This window comes from Pipistrellus hanaki (genome assembly GCF_964339955.1).
Source record: "Pipistrellus hanaki genome assembly, chromosome: 11".
Lineage (NCBI taxonomy): Eukaryota > Metazoa > Chordata > Mammalia > Chiroptera > Vespertilionidae > Pipistrellus > Pipistrellus hanaki.
Genome location: NC_140513.1, coordinates 2,667,322 through 2,686,939, shown reverse-complemented (window position 1 = coordinate 2,686,939; position 19,618 = coordinate 2,667,322). Strand labels below are relative to the sequence as shown.

General features: G+C 63.1%; 1 protein-coding gene across 1 annotated transcript; it reads left to right on the top strand.

Moving 5' to 3' along the window:
* The first annotated feature begins 1,114 nt into the window (after nucleotides 1–1,114).
* Nucleotides 1,115–9,592, top strand: PLPP7 (phospholipid phosphatase 7 (inactive)). Its single transcript, XM_084899803.1, has 2 exons — nucleotides 1,115–1,899; nucleotides 8,593–9,592. Exons 1-2 carry the CDS (start codon nucleotides 1,446–1,448, stop codon nucleotides 8,955–8,957), a joined length of 819 nt encoding a protein of 272 aa, XP_084755929.1. The 5' UTR covers nucleotides 1,115–1,445; the 3' UTR covers nucleotides 8,958–9,592.
* Nucleotides 9,593–19,618: the final 10,026 nt, after the last annotated feature.

Below are 19,618 nucleotides of genomic sequence, written 5' to 3'. Positions count from 1 at the left end.
GCGTCAGGCTCAGCGGGCTGCATCTGAGCATCTGAGCATCTGAGCACGCTGTGTTGTTTCAGAGAAGAAGGGAGAGGGAGAGAGAAACATCAATGATGAGAGAGAAGCATTGATTGGCTGCCTCCTGCACGCCCCCTGCTGGGAATGAAGCCTGCAACCCCGGCACCTGCCCTGACCGGAAATTGAACTTGGACTCTTCAGTCTGCAGGCCGACGCTCTACCCACTGAGCCACACCAGTCAGAGCTGAGCAAGGGTTGATTTTGCACTTTCCGCGTGAACTGCTTCTTTATGTTCTGCTTCAGTGCACAGGGACGCGGGCACAAGGGGGGCCGTGCCAGAACAGCGTTGAATAGTCACAGGATGGAAACAACCTACGTGTCCAATAACAGACGAACCACGGCCATCCTCACGACAGACAGCCTTGGAAAGATGATCGGTTGTCATGGAAACATGGCCAGGTTTGTATCTGTTAAGTGGAAACAGGAGGTTACTTTTTTAAGGGCATATAACATATTTTTAAATGTATATTGATATGTGTGAGCATATATATATATATATATATACATATACATACATACATACATATATATATATGATATACACAGATGCAGTTTGTTTAATGTGTTGTTCTTGGTTGTTAAAGTCATACGTGGTGGTTGTAAATATTCCCGTAACTGGAAAGGAGACAGGTGAGAAGCCCTGATCACCTGACCACAGAACGCAGGGCGATGGAGGCAGCCTCCCCGGCAGATCCACTCCCAGCCAGTGAACTAACTACGCCTCCCTCGCGCGGAAACCAACCTCCCTGCCATCCATCGCACTGAAGCCGGCTTCAAGACCGATAAAAAAAAAAAAAAAGGCCTGCCTGTCCCTTCAGGAGCGGCTGCCTCAGCGGGGGGGCCTGGCCCGGAGTCCGGTGATGCTCCCGTGATGTCACTCGCTCCATCGGTGCCCGAGGCCCTCAGCCTGCGCTTGCTGCCCAGTCCATGGGCCCAGGTCCAGGCTGCCCGGGCCAGAGGGAGCCTGGCCCGCAGGGCCCTGGAGCTCGGAGGGAAGCGGGAAGGCGGGGCTTGGTCCGCAGCCCACCTGGGGCCTCCGGCCTGGCCAGCTGAGGCCGGGGCAGCAGGAGGACTACATTTCCCAGAGTCCCCTCAGCCCGGGGAGCGAGCCATTGGGAGATTTAAATAGCCCAGGCCCAGGCAGGCCCGCAGCTGTGGGCTCCCCGCCTCCCCGGCGGCTCCATTGGCACCGGCCGGCCTCGGGCTCCATTGGCTGCCCGCTGGCACTGACGTCCGGAGCCGGTGGCGGCGGAGGTAAACAGCATGTGCGGGGCCCCGCTCTATATTTAACGCGGGGCAGCCGCGGGGAGGTGGCCCTCCGGGGGCAGCGCCTCGAGGAGAAGGCCCTCGCAGGCCTGGCACCGGCCCTCGCCGCCGGCGTCACCATGCCAGGCTCCCAGAGCCGGGCCCGGGCCCGGGACCGCAACAACATCCTCAACCGGGCGGAGTTCCTGTCCCTGAACCAGCCGCCCAAGGGGGTCCCGGAGCCCCGCGGCAGCTCGGCCAGGAAGGGCTCGGGGCCCTCGGCGCAGCCCCCGCCGCCCGGCGACGGGCCCCGGGAGCGGCGCCAGTCCCAGCAGCTGCCCGAGGAGGACTGCATGCAGCTGAACCCCTCCTTCAAGGGCATCGCCTTCAGCTCCCTGCTGGCCATCGACATCTGCATGTCCAAGCGCCTGGGCGTGTGCGCCGGCCGGGCCACGTCCTGGGCCAGCGCCCGCTCCATCATCAAGCTCATCGGCGTCACCGGCCACGGCATCCCCTGGATCGGCGGCACCATCCTCTGCCTGGTGAAGAGCAGCACGCTGGCCGGCCAGGAGGTGCTCCTGAACCTGCTCCTGGGTGAGTGTGCCGCCCGCCGCCGCCTGCCCCCGCCGCCCCCTGCCCGCCCCCGCCCCCCGCTGCCCGCCGCCCCCCGCCCGCCCCACCCACCTCGAAACAGGAGCTGCCGAATGAGGTTAGGCAGGGAGGGTGCCCCAGAAACGGACGAGCTGGGGGGGGGGGGCAGGGATGCGCAGGTGAGGGCCCTGCAAGGGGGTGGGGGGCACTGGGAACCACGGCCCAGAGACAGCGGGGGGCGGGGGGACACTGGAAGCTGTGGCCTGAGGCAGGGAGTCGGGCTGGTGGGGGTTTGGGATCGAGCGTCTCATCTGTAACTCCCACCCACAGGTGGGGGTCCCTGAGTTTGTGGGCTGCTTGCAGGCAGCACTGTGAGCTGCCCCCTACTCCCCACCTGGCCCCCCTGAGATCCTACCAGCTGCCTGAGATGACGCCATGGGATCTAGGGGTGCGGGAGGTTCAGGGTGCTTCCGGGGGAAGGGGCCGGGGAGGGGCCTGTGAGCTGGTCTTTGGTTTGTTTTAACAACGTCTTCTGTTCAGCCTGCTCTGTGCCCGCGCCCCTGGGGGACCCCTGTGGAAGGCAGGCCCTCACCCCCAGCCGGCCACCCTCCCAGCACCTTCCAGTCCCACACTGAGCCATGTCTGTCCCTCGCCCCTCCCAGGTTAAACCGACACCGACGAGGGCCCAGTTCCCAAAGGGGATGAGCCAGACCCCTGCGAACCAGCCCCCGAGGAAGCCGGGATGAAAGCGTGTCTCCTCGCCGAGGCCCCGGAGTCCGGGTGGACACGCTGTGGGCGGGACGTGGGGCAGGTGGTTCGTGAAGGGGCCGGTGGGTGAGGCGCCGTCAGTGTTTTCTTGTTCTTATAACTAAGTCATCCATTGCTCGGTGTTTATCCTGAGTGAGCAGTCCCATGTGACTGGCACTGGGATCGTCCCACTTCACAGATGAGGAAACTGAGGCCCCTGTAGAGGAAGCCTGGCGCAGGCTCAGAGCTGGGTTTGCACCGGGGCCGCCGGCGGCAGGCCTGTGCTGTCCGGGCGCCGGGCCACGGGCTCGGAGGGAGGGTGCAGGGCAAGTGGCCCAGGCGCCGGGAGGGGGGTCTGGGCAGCACCCTGCTCTCCTTAGCCGCGGCCTCACTCGGAGCAGGGAACTCGGTGCCTGGTGTCTGGACGGGCATGCAGGGCGTGCTGGAGCCCGCTCCCTGCCCTGCCTGCCCGGTCGCGCCCCAGATGGTGGTGGTGGAATCTGTCCTGTGCTTGGTGTCTGCTGTCTGTCCACTTCTCCATAAGCCGCGCCGTCACGTGGCCTCCCTCAGCCCCAGGAGGCAGAAGCCATTGGTGTTTTCCGTTTGAAGAGGGAAACAGAGGCATGGGGAGGTGCAGCGAAGTCCTCAGCCTTCGCTCACTGAGCCTCCAGTGTACCACCCCGGGCCCGGGGCGCCCCCTGTCTCGTGAGTTAAAAACCTGTGACTGGCCCCTGAGGGAAACGGGAAGACACCACTTGGCAGGTGAGCTCCCTGAGGCTCAGAGGGTCAGGGACTCGCCCAGTCCACGCAGCCCTATGTGGCAGGTCAGGGACTCAAACCCAGGTCCTCCGGGCAGCAAACCCTGCCATCCCCTCGCCATCGGCCTGCAGGGTTCTGCTGTCTTTTTTTGGGGGGGGGGGTGTTGGGGGTGCGCCTTGGGGTCTCTCAACTCCAGAGCGAGGCTGTGAGTGGGACTGGGCGTGGTGCAGGCCCTGCCGAGCCTGACTCCTCTGTGACCTTGGACAGCTGAGTCCCCGTCTCAGAGCCTCGGCTTCCTGACCTCCGTGGGGCTCAGGGCCGAGGGGGCATTGGGGGCTACAGCACTTGGCATAGTGAGTGGCCCGCGGATGTGCCCGGTGGATGACTGATCCACTGTTACGCGCTGCAGGGCCCAGAGGAGAGAGAGCCCTGCCCTGCCCTGCAGCCCACTCCAACCCCAGGGCACCCAGTAGATGAATGGGGGCGGCCCCTGGGCTGGGAGCGGAGGCCTCTGCCTGCAGTTGGGACCTGGGCTCCCCTCGGCCCCTGGGGGAGGAGGGGGCAGAGTCCAGCGGGGCTGCGGTGCTCCCCTCAGGGCTGCCCAACCTCAGGCAGTGACTTAGCCTCTCTGAGCCTCGCGGTGCTCATCTGTGAAATGGGCTGCTCGGGGCCTTCACTGAGGAATTACACACCATCCGCACACCACCATTCCCAAAGGAAGTCGGGGTCCCCTGCCAGCTCTAGACCTGTGTCTGACCCCTCAGCACCTGCTTGCTGACCCCAGAGGGAGCCAGGTGACCGTGGCCCAGGCCATCCCAGGTGGCCGTCCTGGCTCCTCAGGGGCCTGCAGGACACCAGGCCTGGCTCCCCCGTCTCCTTTCTATCTCTAGGAAGTGACGCTCTGGGGACCGCAGGGGCGTGGCAGCCCCTAGTTCTGTGTCCTTTTGTGACGACTTTTATTCAGCGTGTCCTCGGGGTCCACCTTCCCCGCGTGTCCGTGTTTCCCGCCTTCTAAGGCGCGTGGCCCTCTGTCGTGTGGCTGGACCACGTGTGCGCTCGCCCACCCCCTGTCAGCGGCCTCTGGTGGCTCTGCCTTCTGGCCGCTGCGGACACTGCTGCTGTGGACACAGGTCCTCGGAGAGCCTGGCCTTCCTCGGGGCAGACCCCGGAGCGGGACCATCTAACCCCACGTTTAGCTGGTGGAGGGGCCGCCCCACGTTTCCGAGGCAGCTGCCCCAGGGCCCCCCGCCCGCGTCTCCACGCCCTGGCCAGCACCTGCCACCCCCTCTTCCAGAACGGCCGTCCCTGTGGGTGTGAGCGGGCTCTGTTTCGATGTGAGCTTGTGATGTGGGGCCCCTTTCCGCGATACGTTGTCATGGCCAGAAACAGCACAAACGGCCCGAGTGGCCAGTGAGCGTGAGAGTGGCCCTGGCCCCGCACGCAGCAAGGGCTCCACGGCAGGCGGCCCCCGGACGCTGGGCTCTGCTCTGAGCGCACGTCACACGGCCCGCTCTGCCCAGCTGGCCTGTTCGCACACCAGTGACGGCCTGCTGTGATGTCCTCCGCCCCATGTCCCTTCATGCTTGAGGGGCTCGGACCCAGACCAGACTCCTCACCCCGGCAGCAGTCCGTCCCCCCCCACCCGTCCCAGCACCCCTCCCAGTCCCCCTTCCCGCTGGCAGACCCGCCGCCCCCCTGCCCTGTGTCCTGGACGGCTTAAGTGACGGCCCCTCCACTGGCCCCTCTCCCGGACGTACAGGCCGTGGTGCCCGGGAGCAGCTCTGCAGAGTAGAACATGCTTCCTGCCCGCCCAGTCCACTCTCACCACCTCAGGGCAGCCCTTGGGTGCCCCCCTCCCTCCCACCCCCAGCCAGGCCAGGGCCCAGCAGCTGCCCTTGCAGCAGACCCCGAGGTGGAGGGAGGAGGGGCCGTGGGCAGGCCCGGGGGCTCAGTGTCTCTCCCCACCCCCACACACACCCGCTCTAAAGCCCTGTCCAGCGCCTGGAGTCCGCTGAGGAATCAACGTGCCCTCCGCCTTCTGGGCTCGTGGTTTTGACACTCCTGCACCCCCACCGTCTGCAGAGACAGAGCCAGCTCCTTCAAGTGGGACAACGGAGACCTGCCAAGCTGTGCGAGTCCTCAGACTCCCGGCTGGGGGACAAGACGGACCCTCAGGGCCTCCTCCCGCCCCCTCTGCTCCCGGCAGGCCCCCGGGCCGGGCTTTCAGGGGTCCCGGGGGTGAGAGAGCTTTCACATGTGTGCTGCCACTCACGGCACCTCACATCCGCGGCCTGGACCCCGTCAGCTCAGGGCATTCACCCCCGTCACCCCCAGACCCTCCTCCTCTCCCCAGCTGCAACGCTGCCCCTCCCCCAGCCCTGGCACCCTCTGACCCCCTTCCAGGGACGATGCTACGAATTCCCTCCTTCAGGCGCCTCCTGTAAGCGGAGTCCTGCCATGTGTGCTTTCTGTGAAATACCGTAACGTTTAAAATGTGTACGAGCCCCTGTAGTGGCGGTGAGGAAACACGTTCATGCAGAGTGACAGGAAGACAATACAGATCCCTCAGCCGCCCAGCCAGGCCTGCTCCCTCCCTGCGGACATTCAGTGCGGCCGCCTCCGTGCTCTCTGCAGATAAGCACATTTGCATCTTCCTTTTGCAGAAATAGCCCCCACTGTAAGTCCTGCTCGCAATTGGCCTTTCCCGCTGACCAACCCCGGCTGTCCTCCTCGGGCTATAAATATCCACGCCGGCCTCCCCATGCCCCCCCACAGTGCACCGTGGTCTGGACTCAGCCACTCAAGGGCACTGGGTGGCCATCCTGGACCCTGAGCAGGTGCGCGTCCCTCATCCCCGAGGACATTCCTGCAGATGGCAGACCTCTCAGCGCTGGGCCAGACGTCTGCCCAGAGCCGAGGGCACTCACCCCGCCCCCCAGCACCTCCGGCCGGTCCCGACCCCTCCAGCAGCCAGGGGGGAGAGGCAGGGTCAGTCCTCAGGCCAGAAGAGCCAGGACCCCTCCTCCCAGCCCCAGCCCACCCCCAACCCTGCCCCCCTCACCAGCAAGGAACCTCATCTTTGCTCCCTCCCCAGGGACAGGTGCCAGGTGTCAGGATTCTCACCTGGGGATTCAGGCATCTCAGCCCCTCCTGCCCCACCCCCACCCCCCAGTGAGAGGCGCCAAGCCTGCTCCCAGGTGCCATTTAGGGTGCCGCTTCGGCAATCCTCACGTTATCACCGAGGGAGGGAGGCCCCCATGGGATGGCCCTGCCAAGGTCATGCCATCTGCAAGCAGCCGACCTTGTCGCAGCTCTGATTCTGGAGCCCCGGTGCAGAGCTCCGTCCTCGCTGACTGCAGGGAGCGGAGGCCCAGAGAGGCTGAGTGACCTGCCCGGTCACACAGCGCGGCCCCTGGGCTTCCTCCGGGCGGGCCTCTCCTAAGGGGGCCACGGGCTCCCTTGGAATCCGGAGGGAATGCAGGCCGGGGGCTGACGGGGCCGTGTGAGCAGCCTTCACGGAGCCCTGAGTGATGGCACCATTTGCTGCTATTTCTGGGCCCCGGATTAGGCGCTGACAGTGTCAGAATCACGGTCACAGGGCCGGGCTGCGGGGCTGCCGGCCTGGAGGAGGGAGAGGGCCCTGCGGGGGGAGAGGGGGGGCGGCGGGGGGCTGGGAGCCCATGGGTTCTGCTGGAGAGTGGCTGCAGGCTGAGTGCCCCTCCCTCCAACAGCCCTCGGCCCAGGGCAGCGTGGTGAGGGGCAGACCACTGTGTACCACCCGGGAAGGGGCTCCGTATGACTGCTGCTAGCTCCCCGTCTCTTCTCAGCACAAGACACCAGCCCAGGCCGGGCCCACACTGACACCCCCAAGAACCTCTGTGGGAACGGGCTGCCTCTGGGGGTCAGATCTGTGAGTGTTCTCGGGGAGCACCACCCCAGAGCAGTGTCCTGGGTGGTCAGCCCCTCACCGTTCCTGGGCCGCACCCGGCGCCGGTGTGATGACCGTCCGTCTTGGGCCTCCCTGTGGGCCAGGCCCGTGGGGACCACTCCCTTCATAGGACGTCCGGAGAGACGGAGAGCAGGCTGGGGGGCGGGCGGAGGGTGGAGGGGTGGCTGCTCTGGGGGATGAAGTGCTTTGGGGCTGGAGAGGTGGCGCTCACACCGGTGAGTGTGCTGGATGCCGCTGCGTTGGGCACTGCGAGGCCCATTGTATGTCCCGTGAGTTCCACCTCCCGCTAAAGACATGGTCCCACCAGCGGGGCTCAGCGGCTGAGCACCAACCTATGAACTGGAGGTCACAGTTCAGGGCACAGCCCAGGTTTCGGGCTCGATCCCCAGTGTGGGGTGTGCAGGAGGCCACCGGCCCATGATTCTCTCATCACTGATGTTTCTCTCTCCCTCCCTCTCCCTTCCTCTCTGAGATGATAAAATATATTTAAAGAGGAGGGGTTGGTAATGCCTCTTCTCGGGATTGACGGGGGCTTCCAGGAGCCCTTTGAGAAAAATCACCAGCCCAGGGTCCCGTTTGTCAAACTGGGGTCCTCCCGGAGCCCAGGGGACCCCATCCCACTCGCTCAGGCCTCGGCTTTACCGGCTGCCTCCAGCCGGAGCGCGCCCAGTCCTGTCCTGGGAGCTCACGTTGGAGGGGAGAGATCGAGGAGCTCATGAGACCATGGGTGGCATGCCAGGCGGGGAGGGTGCTGCAAAGGAAAATGAAGCAGGGAACAGGGGGTGGGGGGTGGGGAGCAGGGGCAGAGGGCAGGGGGCAGGGGGGAGCAGGGAGCAGAGGGCAGGGGGCAGGGGCCAAGGCGAGGGTGGGGAGGGCAGGGAACGGGGGAGCAGGGAGCAGAGGGAAGGGGACAGAGCGGGGAGCAGAGGGCAGGGGGCAGGAGGCAGGGGGCAGGAGGCAGGGGGCAGGAGGCAGGAGGCAGGGAGTGAGGAGCAGGGGGCAGGGGCAGGGTGGAGGCTGGGGCTTTGGTAAGCGGGTGGTCAGGAGAGGCGTGTCTGCGGGAAGAAGGGAACACCCCAGGGCAGGGCAGTCAGTGGAGGGAGCAGCAGGCAAAGGCCCGAGATGGGAGCGTGCTGGCCCCCCTGTGGCTGGCGCCCCGTGTGGCTGGGGGAGGAGGAGGGCGGGAGGGGGACCCCCGGCGGCAGGGCACTGACCCCCACCCCTGGCCCGTCTCCCCACAGCCCTGCTCCTGGACATCATGACGGTAGCCGGCATGCAGAAGCTCATCAAGCGGCGGGGCCCGTTCGACGCCAGCCCGGGGCTGCTGGACTACCTCACCATGGATGTGTACGCCTTCCCCGCGGGCCACGCCAGCCGCGCCGCCATGGTGGCCAAGTTCTTCCTGAGCCACCTGGTGCTGGCCGTGCCGCTGCGCGTGCTGCTGGTGCTCTGGGCCCTCTGCGTGGGGCTGTCCCGCGTCATGATCGGGCGGCACCACATCACGGACGTGGTCTCGGGCTTCGCGCTCGGCTACCTGCAGTTCCGCCTGGTGGAGCTGGTCTGGATGTCCTCCAACACCTGCCAGATGCTCATCTCCGCCTGGTGAGCCTCCCGGCCGGCCGGGCCGCGGGGGACCCCGGGACGGCCCTGCTCGGCCTCTGCTCTGCAGGTGACGGTGAGAACCAGGAAGTCGGCAGCAGGACCTCGTCCCGTCCTCTCATCACCGTGACTGTTGAGCTCCTGGCTGTGCCCACCAGGCCACACCGTACAGGACCCGGCAAACACCCCCCGCCCAGCACCAGCATAGGGCCGCCCCGTCCGAAGGTGCCCGCCGGACGCCGGCCTGGGAGGCGAGCGACGCTGCCTGCTCTGCCCCGGGGTGGACGGTCACAGGTGTCGGTGTCACAAAGGCTCTGACAAGGCCTGCAAGCTTCCTGTGGAGCCTGTGGACCTCGCTCCCACGCTGATCTGACCACAGAGCCCTCTGCTCGTGGGAGGGCTGGGGCCCCGGAGGAACCCCCTTCCCCGAGCTGCTTTGGGGGACACTGCCCGGAGCCGAAGGACTGAGGCGACCGGCCCCTCCCAGCGCGGCCGGAGCCACGCCCGCGGAACGCCCCGGCCGTGGGCATCGGTGCCACTTTGGCCCCCAGGGGCCGGACTCCGTGTGACCTAATAGGTCATTTCCACGTCAACGCCATGTATGTGCATTTCATGTGACAATACAGATGACATGCAAGGGGACCCTCCAGCGTGGTTTTTCTTTGTGTGGTTTGGGTTTCCAGGCGGGAGAGTCTGTTAATACAGGGAGGGGGGGGGTGGAGGGGGTCTCTGTTAACAGGGGGAGGGGGTCTCTGTTAACGGGGGGAGGGGTCTCTGTTAACATGGGGGAGGGGTCTCTGTTAACGGGGGGAGGGGTTTCTGTTAACGGGGGAGGGGTCTCTGTTAACAGGAGGGAGGGGCCATGTTAACTGAGGGGAGGGGTCCCGGTTAACAGGGATGAGGTTGCTCTGTTAACAGGGGAAACTGATTCTCACTTTCCAGGTGGGCCATGGTGTCAGCGGATCAGGGAAGTGGGCTCCTGGGCTTTCCCAGCTGCTGCCCCTCCCTGAGGAGCGGGGGAGGGTCACGGCCCTGGGGAGGCCCCACCAGCACCACAGTGAGAGCGGGGCGGGCCGGAGCCAGGTGGTGCGGGTGGGGTGAGAGCCAGGCTCCCAGCTGGCAGCTGCGGCTGGAAACCTGCTCCGCCAGCAGGGGGCGGCGGTGAGCCCCGCCAGCTGCAGGTGAATCCGGGGGGCAGTGACTCCCCTCCCCGCAGATGGGGAGGAGCCGATGCCGGATGAGGGGCTGAGGTAGACAGAAAACTGGCCCCCAGAGACGCCCGCTTCCTCAGCCTTAGCCTGGACCCTGCGGCTGCGAGTCCTCAGCGGGAGCACGGCGGCAGGTGGGGGGAGGCTGCTGGTCAGCTGACCTCACGCCGGAGCGGCGGCCAGGTGGGCCGGTCATCACGTCCTCACGGCGGAGGGCAGCCGGGAGGAGAGGCTGCTGGCTCTGCCGGCGAGGAGAACCGAGGGCCGAGAGGTGCAGCGCCTCCAGCCCAGGGAAAGGCCGCAGCCGACCCCCACCCCGGCCATGGAAGGAGCCAGCGCCCGCACCCGGCCCCACCCCGCGGCCTCCCGCCCCGACGGCAGGTAAGACCATGCGCTGTGCTGTTTGCAGCCCCTGGGCTTGTGGGTGTGTTCGTGACGAGCAGACACCAGCTCCGGCGCCTGGCTCAACCCACCCGCCCGCCTCTGTGGCCGTGACCTCCCGGCCCCCTCCCAGCCCCCTCCCGGCCCCCAGAGCCAACGCCTCTCGTCACCAATGGGGGACACGGGCCCCGAGAGGGTGTCGGGGCCACACCACACACCCCAGTCTTCCCCGAACTGCGGGTTCCAGGGGTGAGGAGGGGCAGAGCAGCTGAGAACGGGCCTCCTGACCAAAGTGGTTCTCTAAGTTGGGGGGAAGGCGCCCCGCCTGGGCCTCCACGTGGCCGCCAGGAAAGCTCTCATTTGTCCAGAGAGCGGGGGCCGGGGGCCGGGATGGCGGCCGAGGGGGAGCAGCCCTGGCCCAGCCGGTGTGGGGGTTACGGGTAAGTGGGTCTCCCTCCCCAAATTCACAGGTGGCAGCCCTGACCCTCGACCTCAGGATTGGTCTGTGTCTGCCACTGGGGCCTTTCCAGGGGTGACTGGTGAAAATGAGGTCAAGGGTGGGCCCTGAGCCAGCGGGACGGGGTCCCGGGGAGAAGCTGGCGCCGGCTCAGGGGAGGCCGGGGCGGCCAGGAGCGGGCGGCGCCCACACCGAGGCGCCCAGCCTCCCGGCCGGAGGGAGCCAGCTCCTGGGGGAAGCACCGGGCTGCCCTCGGCTCTGTGGCTCTGGGAGCGCACCCCGGGGGCGGGGGCGGGGGCTGGCTGTCCCCTGCCACGGCAGGAAGAGCAGGGCTGGGGCGGCTGGGACACACGGTGAGTGAGGGCACACTGGGGCACCGGGCTGCCGCCGGCCCAGTGGCTTCTGGGCGGCGTGGGGAGAGCTGAGCAAGGAGCCCCGGGCGCTGGTGTCTGCACTGCCCCCTCCCGGGGCCTGACCCCCGGCCAGGGAGGCCACTCCCAGCCCAGGCAATGGGTCCGGGACACAGTGCTCGGGCCCAGCCCGCTCCCTCCTGGGGGAAGTCCGAAGGGGCAGCGGAAGGGACAGCAGGACCCGAAACCTGCAGGAACTCTGGGATCCGAGCCATCTGGCTCCGGGGCAGGGGGCGGGGGGAGGAGGGGGAAGGGAGGGGGCTGGCAGAGAGCAACATCTGGCCTGCGCTTTGGCCAGCTTTTCTGTGGCCACGTGGGAGCGCCGCGGCTCTGCACAGGGCGAGGCTGGTGCAGGGCCTCGCTCCGCCTGCCCTTCCTGCACGGAGAGGGCCTCCTGGCGGAGGGCTGTCACGGACCGCTGAGGTGGCCGGGCTGCCCGGCAGAGGTGGAGCTGGGGCACACACACATGCACGCACACCCAGCCTCGCCAGGGCCGGCCCCGGCTCCCCATGGGGAGCTGGGCTTCCTCCCGCTCTCAGACTCTGTAGCATGCGCACACACAGACACTCCTTCATGGAGCACTGCATGTGCTCAGTGCAAACACAGGTAGATGCACACCTGTTCATGTCCACACCGGTACCGTTATACATATCCCTACAGGCAAAATGGGACCAAAAATGGGGCTCACACCCGCCCTAAAACCGCCATCCGCACCTGGTACACACACCACCCAGGAGTATATGTGCACAGGTTCATGCACACATACATACGTGTACTCTTACACAGCATGCATGAGCACACCTGCACGTACTTTTCCATGCATCGGGCCTGCCAGGGTTAGCAAGTAAACATGCAATATTGGCAACATACTTACACTGAAAAGCTATTCATTTATCTGAAATTCAAATGTATGTGTGTCCTGGATTTTATCTAATATGTACACGTGTACATGTGTTCACACACACACACTCATGAAGCCAGCAGGTCGCCAGCCCAGCCTGGACATGCCATCTCCCTGGGAGACCTTCCCTCTGCCTGGTCACTGGCCCACAACCTGCGCTGCGGCCTGTTAGCGGCCTGGCTGGTGGGGCTCGGGCCTGGGCCCTGAGAGAGCTCCTCCCGCCAGCAGCCCAGCTGTGAGGTCTGGCAGCAGCGTGAGCCTTGAGCCCCACCCGAGAGCCGCAGCCCGGGGCCTCCGGAGGGACGGCCAGCTGGGGTCAGCGGTGCAGCCTGAGGCCTGAGGCCCAGCTGGCCTTTTCTCCATCCGGGACACGTGGGGCGAGGCTGCCCCCAATCCTGACAGCTCGGCCCGCACCTCCGCAGGGGGCCAGCGGCCAGCGGGGCCCTGGGGACCTCAGCTCAGAGGCGGCGGTGGGAGAGACACGGACTGGCCCTCCCCGAGGGCCTGGCCGCCTCCCGCCCCCTTAGAAGAGAGGAATTCTGGCCTGAACGGGTGGGGGAGCACATGGGTGATGACTCCTCAGGGCCTCCCAAGGAACAGGGTGGACTTTTTAAATTAAGTATTTCTTTCTGATTACTATGGTTTTTGGTTACATAACCATGTGTTTCTCTAATAAAAATGAGTACACACAGGAAAAGCAGAACTACTTTGGTTATTCCTTCAGATGCTTTTCTATGCATCCATAAAAGCATAGGTGTTGCCGAAACCAGTTTGGCTCCGTGGAAAAGCATAGGTGTATTTCGACCCCAAAAAGCGGTTCCATATCACAGTCCTGTGGCCTGCGGTTCCGGTCACTGAAGCAGCCAACCACCTTCCGGTCCAGCATCTCTGCAGCTGCATCCCGGCTGCCGCTGCCATGGCTATCCCCCGGGCGGAAGGACCATCGCTCCTGCCTTCCTTCATTCATTCATTCATTTAAAATATATGTTTTATTGATTTTTTACAGAGAGGAAGGGAGAGGGATAGAGAGTTGGAAACATCAATGAGAGAGAAATATCCATCACTCGCCTCCTGCACTGGGGATGTGCCTGCAACCAAGGTACATGCCCTTGACCAGAATCGAACCTGGGACCCGTCAGTCCCCAGGCCGACGCTCTATCCAGTAAGCCAGACCGGCTAGGGCCACTCCTTCCTTTAAACAGCTGAGTCGCTACCAGTTTGTTCTAAACTGGGATGGCGCTCACATAACAGAGAGGGAGCCAATGTGGAGGACAGCTGCGTGTGCAGTGCGTTCACTCACAAGGTCTCCAAGTGCTCAGATCAGAAAAAGCAAGTCCCCTCTGTCTTCTCCTCTGGCGCGTCCCAGACCTGTGCTCCAGCAGAAATTTCACAATCGCTGGTCGAACCCTTCAAGACCCCGCTGGCCCGGGGCTCGGGGGTGCTTCAAGTTGGGGGAGGGGTGTCAGTTTGTGGAGACCCGCCCGCTCTGTGCTCTCAGGCCGCCCTGTCCGCACGCACACGTTGTCCTCTCTGCCTCTGGGCCCCTTTCACGAAGTGCTGTGCTCCTCTGCCTGGTTCTTGCCTGTTCCGTTAGCCTTATTCGCAGACGCTTAGAACGTCCATGCTCTTGGGGTGGTGCCTCCCTGCCCCCCAACACACACACATTTCTTTTCAGACCCTCACCCGAGGTGTGAAACTATGTTTTCCTATTAATTTTGTGAGAGAGTGGAAGGGGAGAGAGAGACTGAAAGAGACAGAGAGAAACAGCATGTGAGAGAGATCCATCGATGGGCTGCCTCCCGCACGAGCCCTGACTGGCAGGGGCCAAGGATGGAAACTGCACCCGAGGCATGTGCCCTTGACCAGGAATTGAACCCTTCAATGTGCTGGGGGGGGGGGGGGGTGCTCCAACCACTGAGCACACTGTTCAAGGCAACATACACACACACACATACTTATTTCAAGTACATTTTCAAATTGTTCCCGGTGGATAAAAGTGCAATTGCCTTTGTATGTTATTTTTTTTCTACATGGGTATCTTGCTCAGCTCTCCTCTTTGGTTTTCAATGTAGCAGACCCTCCCTTTCTCTTCTCCTACCGGAGGTCTTTAATTCCTTTATTTCTCCTCATCTCATTGCTCCAGGAGGACTGCAGCCTCACGGCGGAACAGACGAGGCCTCGGGAGCACCGCGCTTCTCCTCTCTCAGCTCAGGGGACGCGAGGAAGGCGGACGCTGCCGAGAAGTGTGTCCGTGAGTTTTCGTGAAACTTTTAAAAAGGCTTCGTCAGCGTCGACCGGTCAAAATGACGTTGCAGTTTCCTCCTGTAACAGCGAAGGTGGGAAGGGGCGCCGGTTTTTCTCACCTGAAACCACCCTTGCGACCTTGGGGCAGCGCCAACTCCATCCGGCGTGTGGCTTGTGGCTCCTCTTTGGTTCCTGTGGTCCTCGCCGGAGGATACGTCTCCCGTTGACGTTTCAGAGAGAAGGGAGGGCGGAGAGACACAGAGAGAAGCTGTGATGTGAGGGAGAGACTTGGATCGGTTGCCTCCTGCATGTGCCACCACTGCATCTGTGCGAAGGTCAGGGGGGCCTGGGTGGGTCTGGCGGGACCTGGGACCCCGGCCCCACGGGTGTCTGCACTGACTGGCACTGCCCGGCACAGCCCTGTCCGTGGCCGGCTGGGGCAGCTGAGGCCTCCCGGGATGGCGTCAGCCATGTGGGCAGGGATGAGGAGCCTTCGGAGGCACCGGATGCGGGGGAACATCTGTGCGGAGGTCAGACAGATGGAGGCTCACGGGCTCAGAGCCACGTGACCCCGACACTGACCCCATCCACGGCGCCCCGTGCCCTCATCCTCACAGGGGAATGCCAGGCGTACGGCGTTCCCAGGCGCCGGTGACAGAGGCTGCGGGGTGACTGCCTGCGGGCGCCCGTGGGGGCCCGGGGCGGTGGCAGCAGCGCCAGGGCGGCAGCACAGAGCCCTGCCGCACACTCAGCCAGCCTCCGGCGGAAACCCTGGAGCAGGCACAGGCCTGCAGCCCCTCCCCAGCCCACCCCGCGGGGGTCACATCCTGGGAGGGTCCCACCAGGCCAGCCCGGCTTCCTCAGGCTGCCTGAAGCAACAAGCCCAAGGCGGGGTCTTCCTGTCGCCATAGCCCCTTCCTGCCCCCACAGGGCCCTCCCCGCTGGGAGAACTCTGAGGAGGGGCCGGAGGCGGCAGGAGGGCCTGCGGGCGTGTGTCCCTGATAGGGCTGCTCTCGGGGCCTGTGGGCTGGCTGATAAGGGCTCCGGAGGGAGGGCCGGGGAGCCAAGCCCCTCAGACAAGTGTGGGCAGGGTCTGGGAGGGGGGCGGGGGAGCCGGGCGGGGCCTGGGCCCGTGCAGGGCCTGAAGGCAAGGCTGTGGGAACAGACATTCTCTAGGGATAAAATTCTTTTATCACCATCCACGCATCCGGCCAGTGCTGTGGATGCCGGACCGGGCCGAATGAATGAGTGTAGAATCCAGGTTGAGCCCTGGCCGGTGTGGCCCAGGTGGCTGGGCATCGTCCCGGGCACCAGGAGGTCGCTGGTTTGATCTCGGGTCAGAGCACATGCCCACGTTGTGGGCTCAGTACCCGGGAGGAGGATTGCAGGAGGCAGCCGTTCCATGTTTCTCTCTCCCCCTCTCACTTCCCCTCTCTCTAAAAACCAGTAAACTATCCCAGATAGTTTCCTCAGGCCAGGCGTAAATCATTTTTAAACCGTTACAGGGCACTTCCGAGAGCCGACGGGCATGGAGGACCCTCCGCCACCCGCCTGTGCAGGGCCGTGTGCGGGCTGTGGCGGCAGTGAGGGTGCAGCCTCCCGGAGCCCGGGGTGGGGAGGAGCGGCCTCCCTCCTGGGCCCCTCTACTGTCATGGCCACCCCCACGTGGATCCCCGCTCCCAAATCCAGCCGTTCCTCCCTCCAGCCAGTGCCCGCCCCATGGGACCTGGTCCCCAGGACCCAGTTCCCACTGTCCGGGAGAGCTTGCTGGCAGCTAAAGACGGTAGCTGTGGCTGCTGGCTGGGGCCCCGTGTGGGCAGACGTTGAACCCTGGACTGTGAGCTCCCCTCACCCCCTCCCGCCCCCGGGGCAGGATCCCAGCACCCAGGACAGTGCTGGGAGCAGAGCAGGCCCTCCGGGCAGCATATTCTGGAAGCCCAGCTCTTGCTTCTTAGCCTCTTCGTGCCCCTGGAGTACAGTCAGGTGAAGTGACTTCCCGGGCCACATGGCAACTCAGACGCTGGGGGGAGGGGGAGGGGGGAGGGAGGGAGGGGGCGCGGGTGGGATTCAGGGCACCGGAGTCAGGAATAGCCCTGCTGTGCTCAGCCCCTGGGTCTTGTGATGCTGACACTCAAGAGCCCCCTGACTCAGCAGGATATTAATACACCTGGCGGGCTCCCAGGGCGGCTCTGCCAGGGGCCGGGCGGCTCTGCCCGCCCTGTGGCCAGGACCTCCCTCCCCGTGTCCCTCCCCATGTCCCTCCCCATGTCCGCGGCTCCTTCCCCGGCCGCTGGCACCCCCACAGCCAGCCAAGCCTCTCTGTAGTCATCCGTGCACCCCTGCTGAGCAGGCCTGGGCGAACCCTCTGACCAGGGGACCCTCTGGAAGGGACCCAGGAGGAAAGATGGCCCGGCATCAAAGGGGTGGGGGGAGGGGGGTCGTGTGACCGCCAGTTTGGGCTCCGGGTCAGAGTGGAGTTGAAGCTCTCCTCCCCCACTCTCACCTGGCGACTGGGGACAAACCCTTTCCGATGCCGAGCCGTGGCTGCCCGATCTGGGAGGCGGGGTTCTTGCAGCACCGGGTCCTGGGTTTGCTGGGAGGGTCCGATGGTGTCGTTGTCACAAATGGTAAGTTTGGGGCAGGACAGTTCCTCCTCACCTGTCATCGCCGCATCGCATCCCGGGCTGGCCTCCCGGGCTGGCCTCGGCTGACGGGCTAGCTGGTCCACTCTGGTCTGGCTTCTGTCCCACAGCGCTCTCTCGTGGTTAGAGGCGGTTACTGCAGGGGCTTCCTGCCCAGGTGGTTTAGGATGCCCTGCCCCTGAGTCCCCAAAAGGGTAAACCGTGCCCTTTCTTTTCTGATGGGCCGAAGCCCACAGCTCTTAGTGAGAAGGCTCAAAGGGGCCAATTCCAATGTAGCCCTGATATTGTAGGGGGGGGGGGGAGAAAGGGGGTTTGGAATCTGAATCTGTGCCAGCAAGCCCAGAGTGCGTTCTTGAGAACCTATAATTAAGTCACTGCCTCTTTCCCAGAAACCGGTCCTGCAGAACCTGTTACCTAAATACAGGGGCCATGACCGGTGAACAGTGCCCAGCCGGAGTGTGGGTGTGTGTGTGTGTGGGGGGGGTGGTATTAGCGCTGGTGACAGGCCAGACCATCAGATATGGTCTCAGGACCCCCAACACCTGGGGCCTTTTGCAAAACCCGGGAAAAGACGGAAGCAAAATCCATGTTTGCGGGACAAAGACCCAGAAAGACATAAAGAGAGCTCCTGCATGTGACGCACTCAGGTTTGGGAAGTGATTCGGACGCGTCTGCCGGTGTATTTCACAGGGTAACTCCTTTTCTCTAAAAGCCGCTGGTTTTTCTCTGCTCTTCTGCAACATCGTTACGAAGTAAGGAGACCCACTCCCTCCCCTTTGAAGCTCACAGGTCAAGACAGCCAGGCCTGTCTCGTCCGCCTCAGCCTCAGCCTCAGCCCTCAGCCCTCAGCCCTCAGCCCTCAGCCCTCAGCCCCCAGCCCCAGCCTCAGCCCTCAGCCCTCAGCCCTCAGCCTCAGCCTCAGCCTCAGCCTCAGCCAGCCCAGCCCCAGCCCTCACGCCCACATTATCTTCCCACAGACCCCAGACACTGTATTGCCTTACCCACACCTGATTCTGCATAGAGCTTTAAAAAATAAAGGCGCTTTAGCCCTGGCTGGTGTGGCTCAGTGGAGCATCATCCCGTGCCCTGAAGGTTGCCAGTTCGATTCCCGGTCAGGGCACATGCCCAGGTTGCAGGCTTGATCCCTGGTTGGGGTGCGTGTGGGAGGCAGCCATCCATATTCCTCTCTCATATCGATGTTTCTCTCTCTCTCCCTCCTCTTGCTTCCTGCCTTCCACTCTCTCTAAAAATTAATGGAAAAAATATCCTCAGGTGAGATTTTATATATATATATATATATATATATATATATATATATATATATGATGCTTCATGAACTGGCGTGTATGTCATCCTTGTGCAGGGACCAGGTTAACCTCTGTATCGTTTCAGTGTTAGTGTGTGTGCTGCTGAAGCCAGCACTGAAAATGCCATTTATAACAAAGGCATTTGGTTTCTTCACCCAAAGCATTTTATCAGCCACATGTTGGGGTGGGAATGGGGAGAGTAGGATTGGAGAGAGGTATTATTAAGGCAGACCATGGCCACCAAGGATGCTTGGGCTGGCAGCCAGGTAAGGCAGAATCCTATCCCAGCACAGGATGACACTGCATAGCAATAGTGCTAAGCTATCGAAAAAAGTTTAACCACACCCCAAATCCTCTATTTGAGATAGTGTTTAAAAAACTAGGATTGCTAAAAAAAACAAAAACAAAAAACAAAAACAAAAAACAAACTAGGATTGCTATTTACAACACAAAACTTTAGAATGTAAAGGGTTCCCTTTGGTTGTCTGGAAGTTAACTTGGAATAATTAGTATCCTATATAATAAAAAGCTAATATACAAATATGCTAATATGCAAACTCTCTGACTACCAGGGAGGAGTTGCCCCCTGGTGGTCAGTGCACGCCCAGAGAAGCCCCGAGCCGGTCTCAGGGCCGGCGAGCACAGTGGCGGTGGTGGGGCCTCCGCCTCCACGGCAGTGCTGAGGACGTGTGGCTGACAGCTTAGGCCTGCTCCCCGGGACCCTTCAGTCTGCAGGTCGACGTTCTATCCATCTAGCCAAGTCAGCCAGGGCTGTGAGGTTTATTAAACTAATTAATTCATGTAACTTCTTTGCACAATGCCAGGACACAAACCAATAGCATTGGCTATTCGTGTAGTATTTGTTGTTATTATAATTTCAGCCTGCATGCCCCCTGCTGGTTTTGAAGAACACAGCAAACACTTTTTAAAAATTTTTTTTTTTTATCCTCATGGGAGAATTTTTTTCCCATCGATTTTTAGAGAGAGTGGAAGGGAGGGAGGATGGGGTGGAGGAGAGAGATCCACTGATTGGTTTCCTCCCACACCCGCCCGGACCAGGGCCAGGGATCAAACCACAATCGAAGTAAGTGCCCTTGACCTGGAATCGAACCCATGAA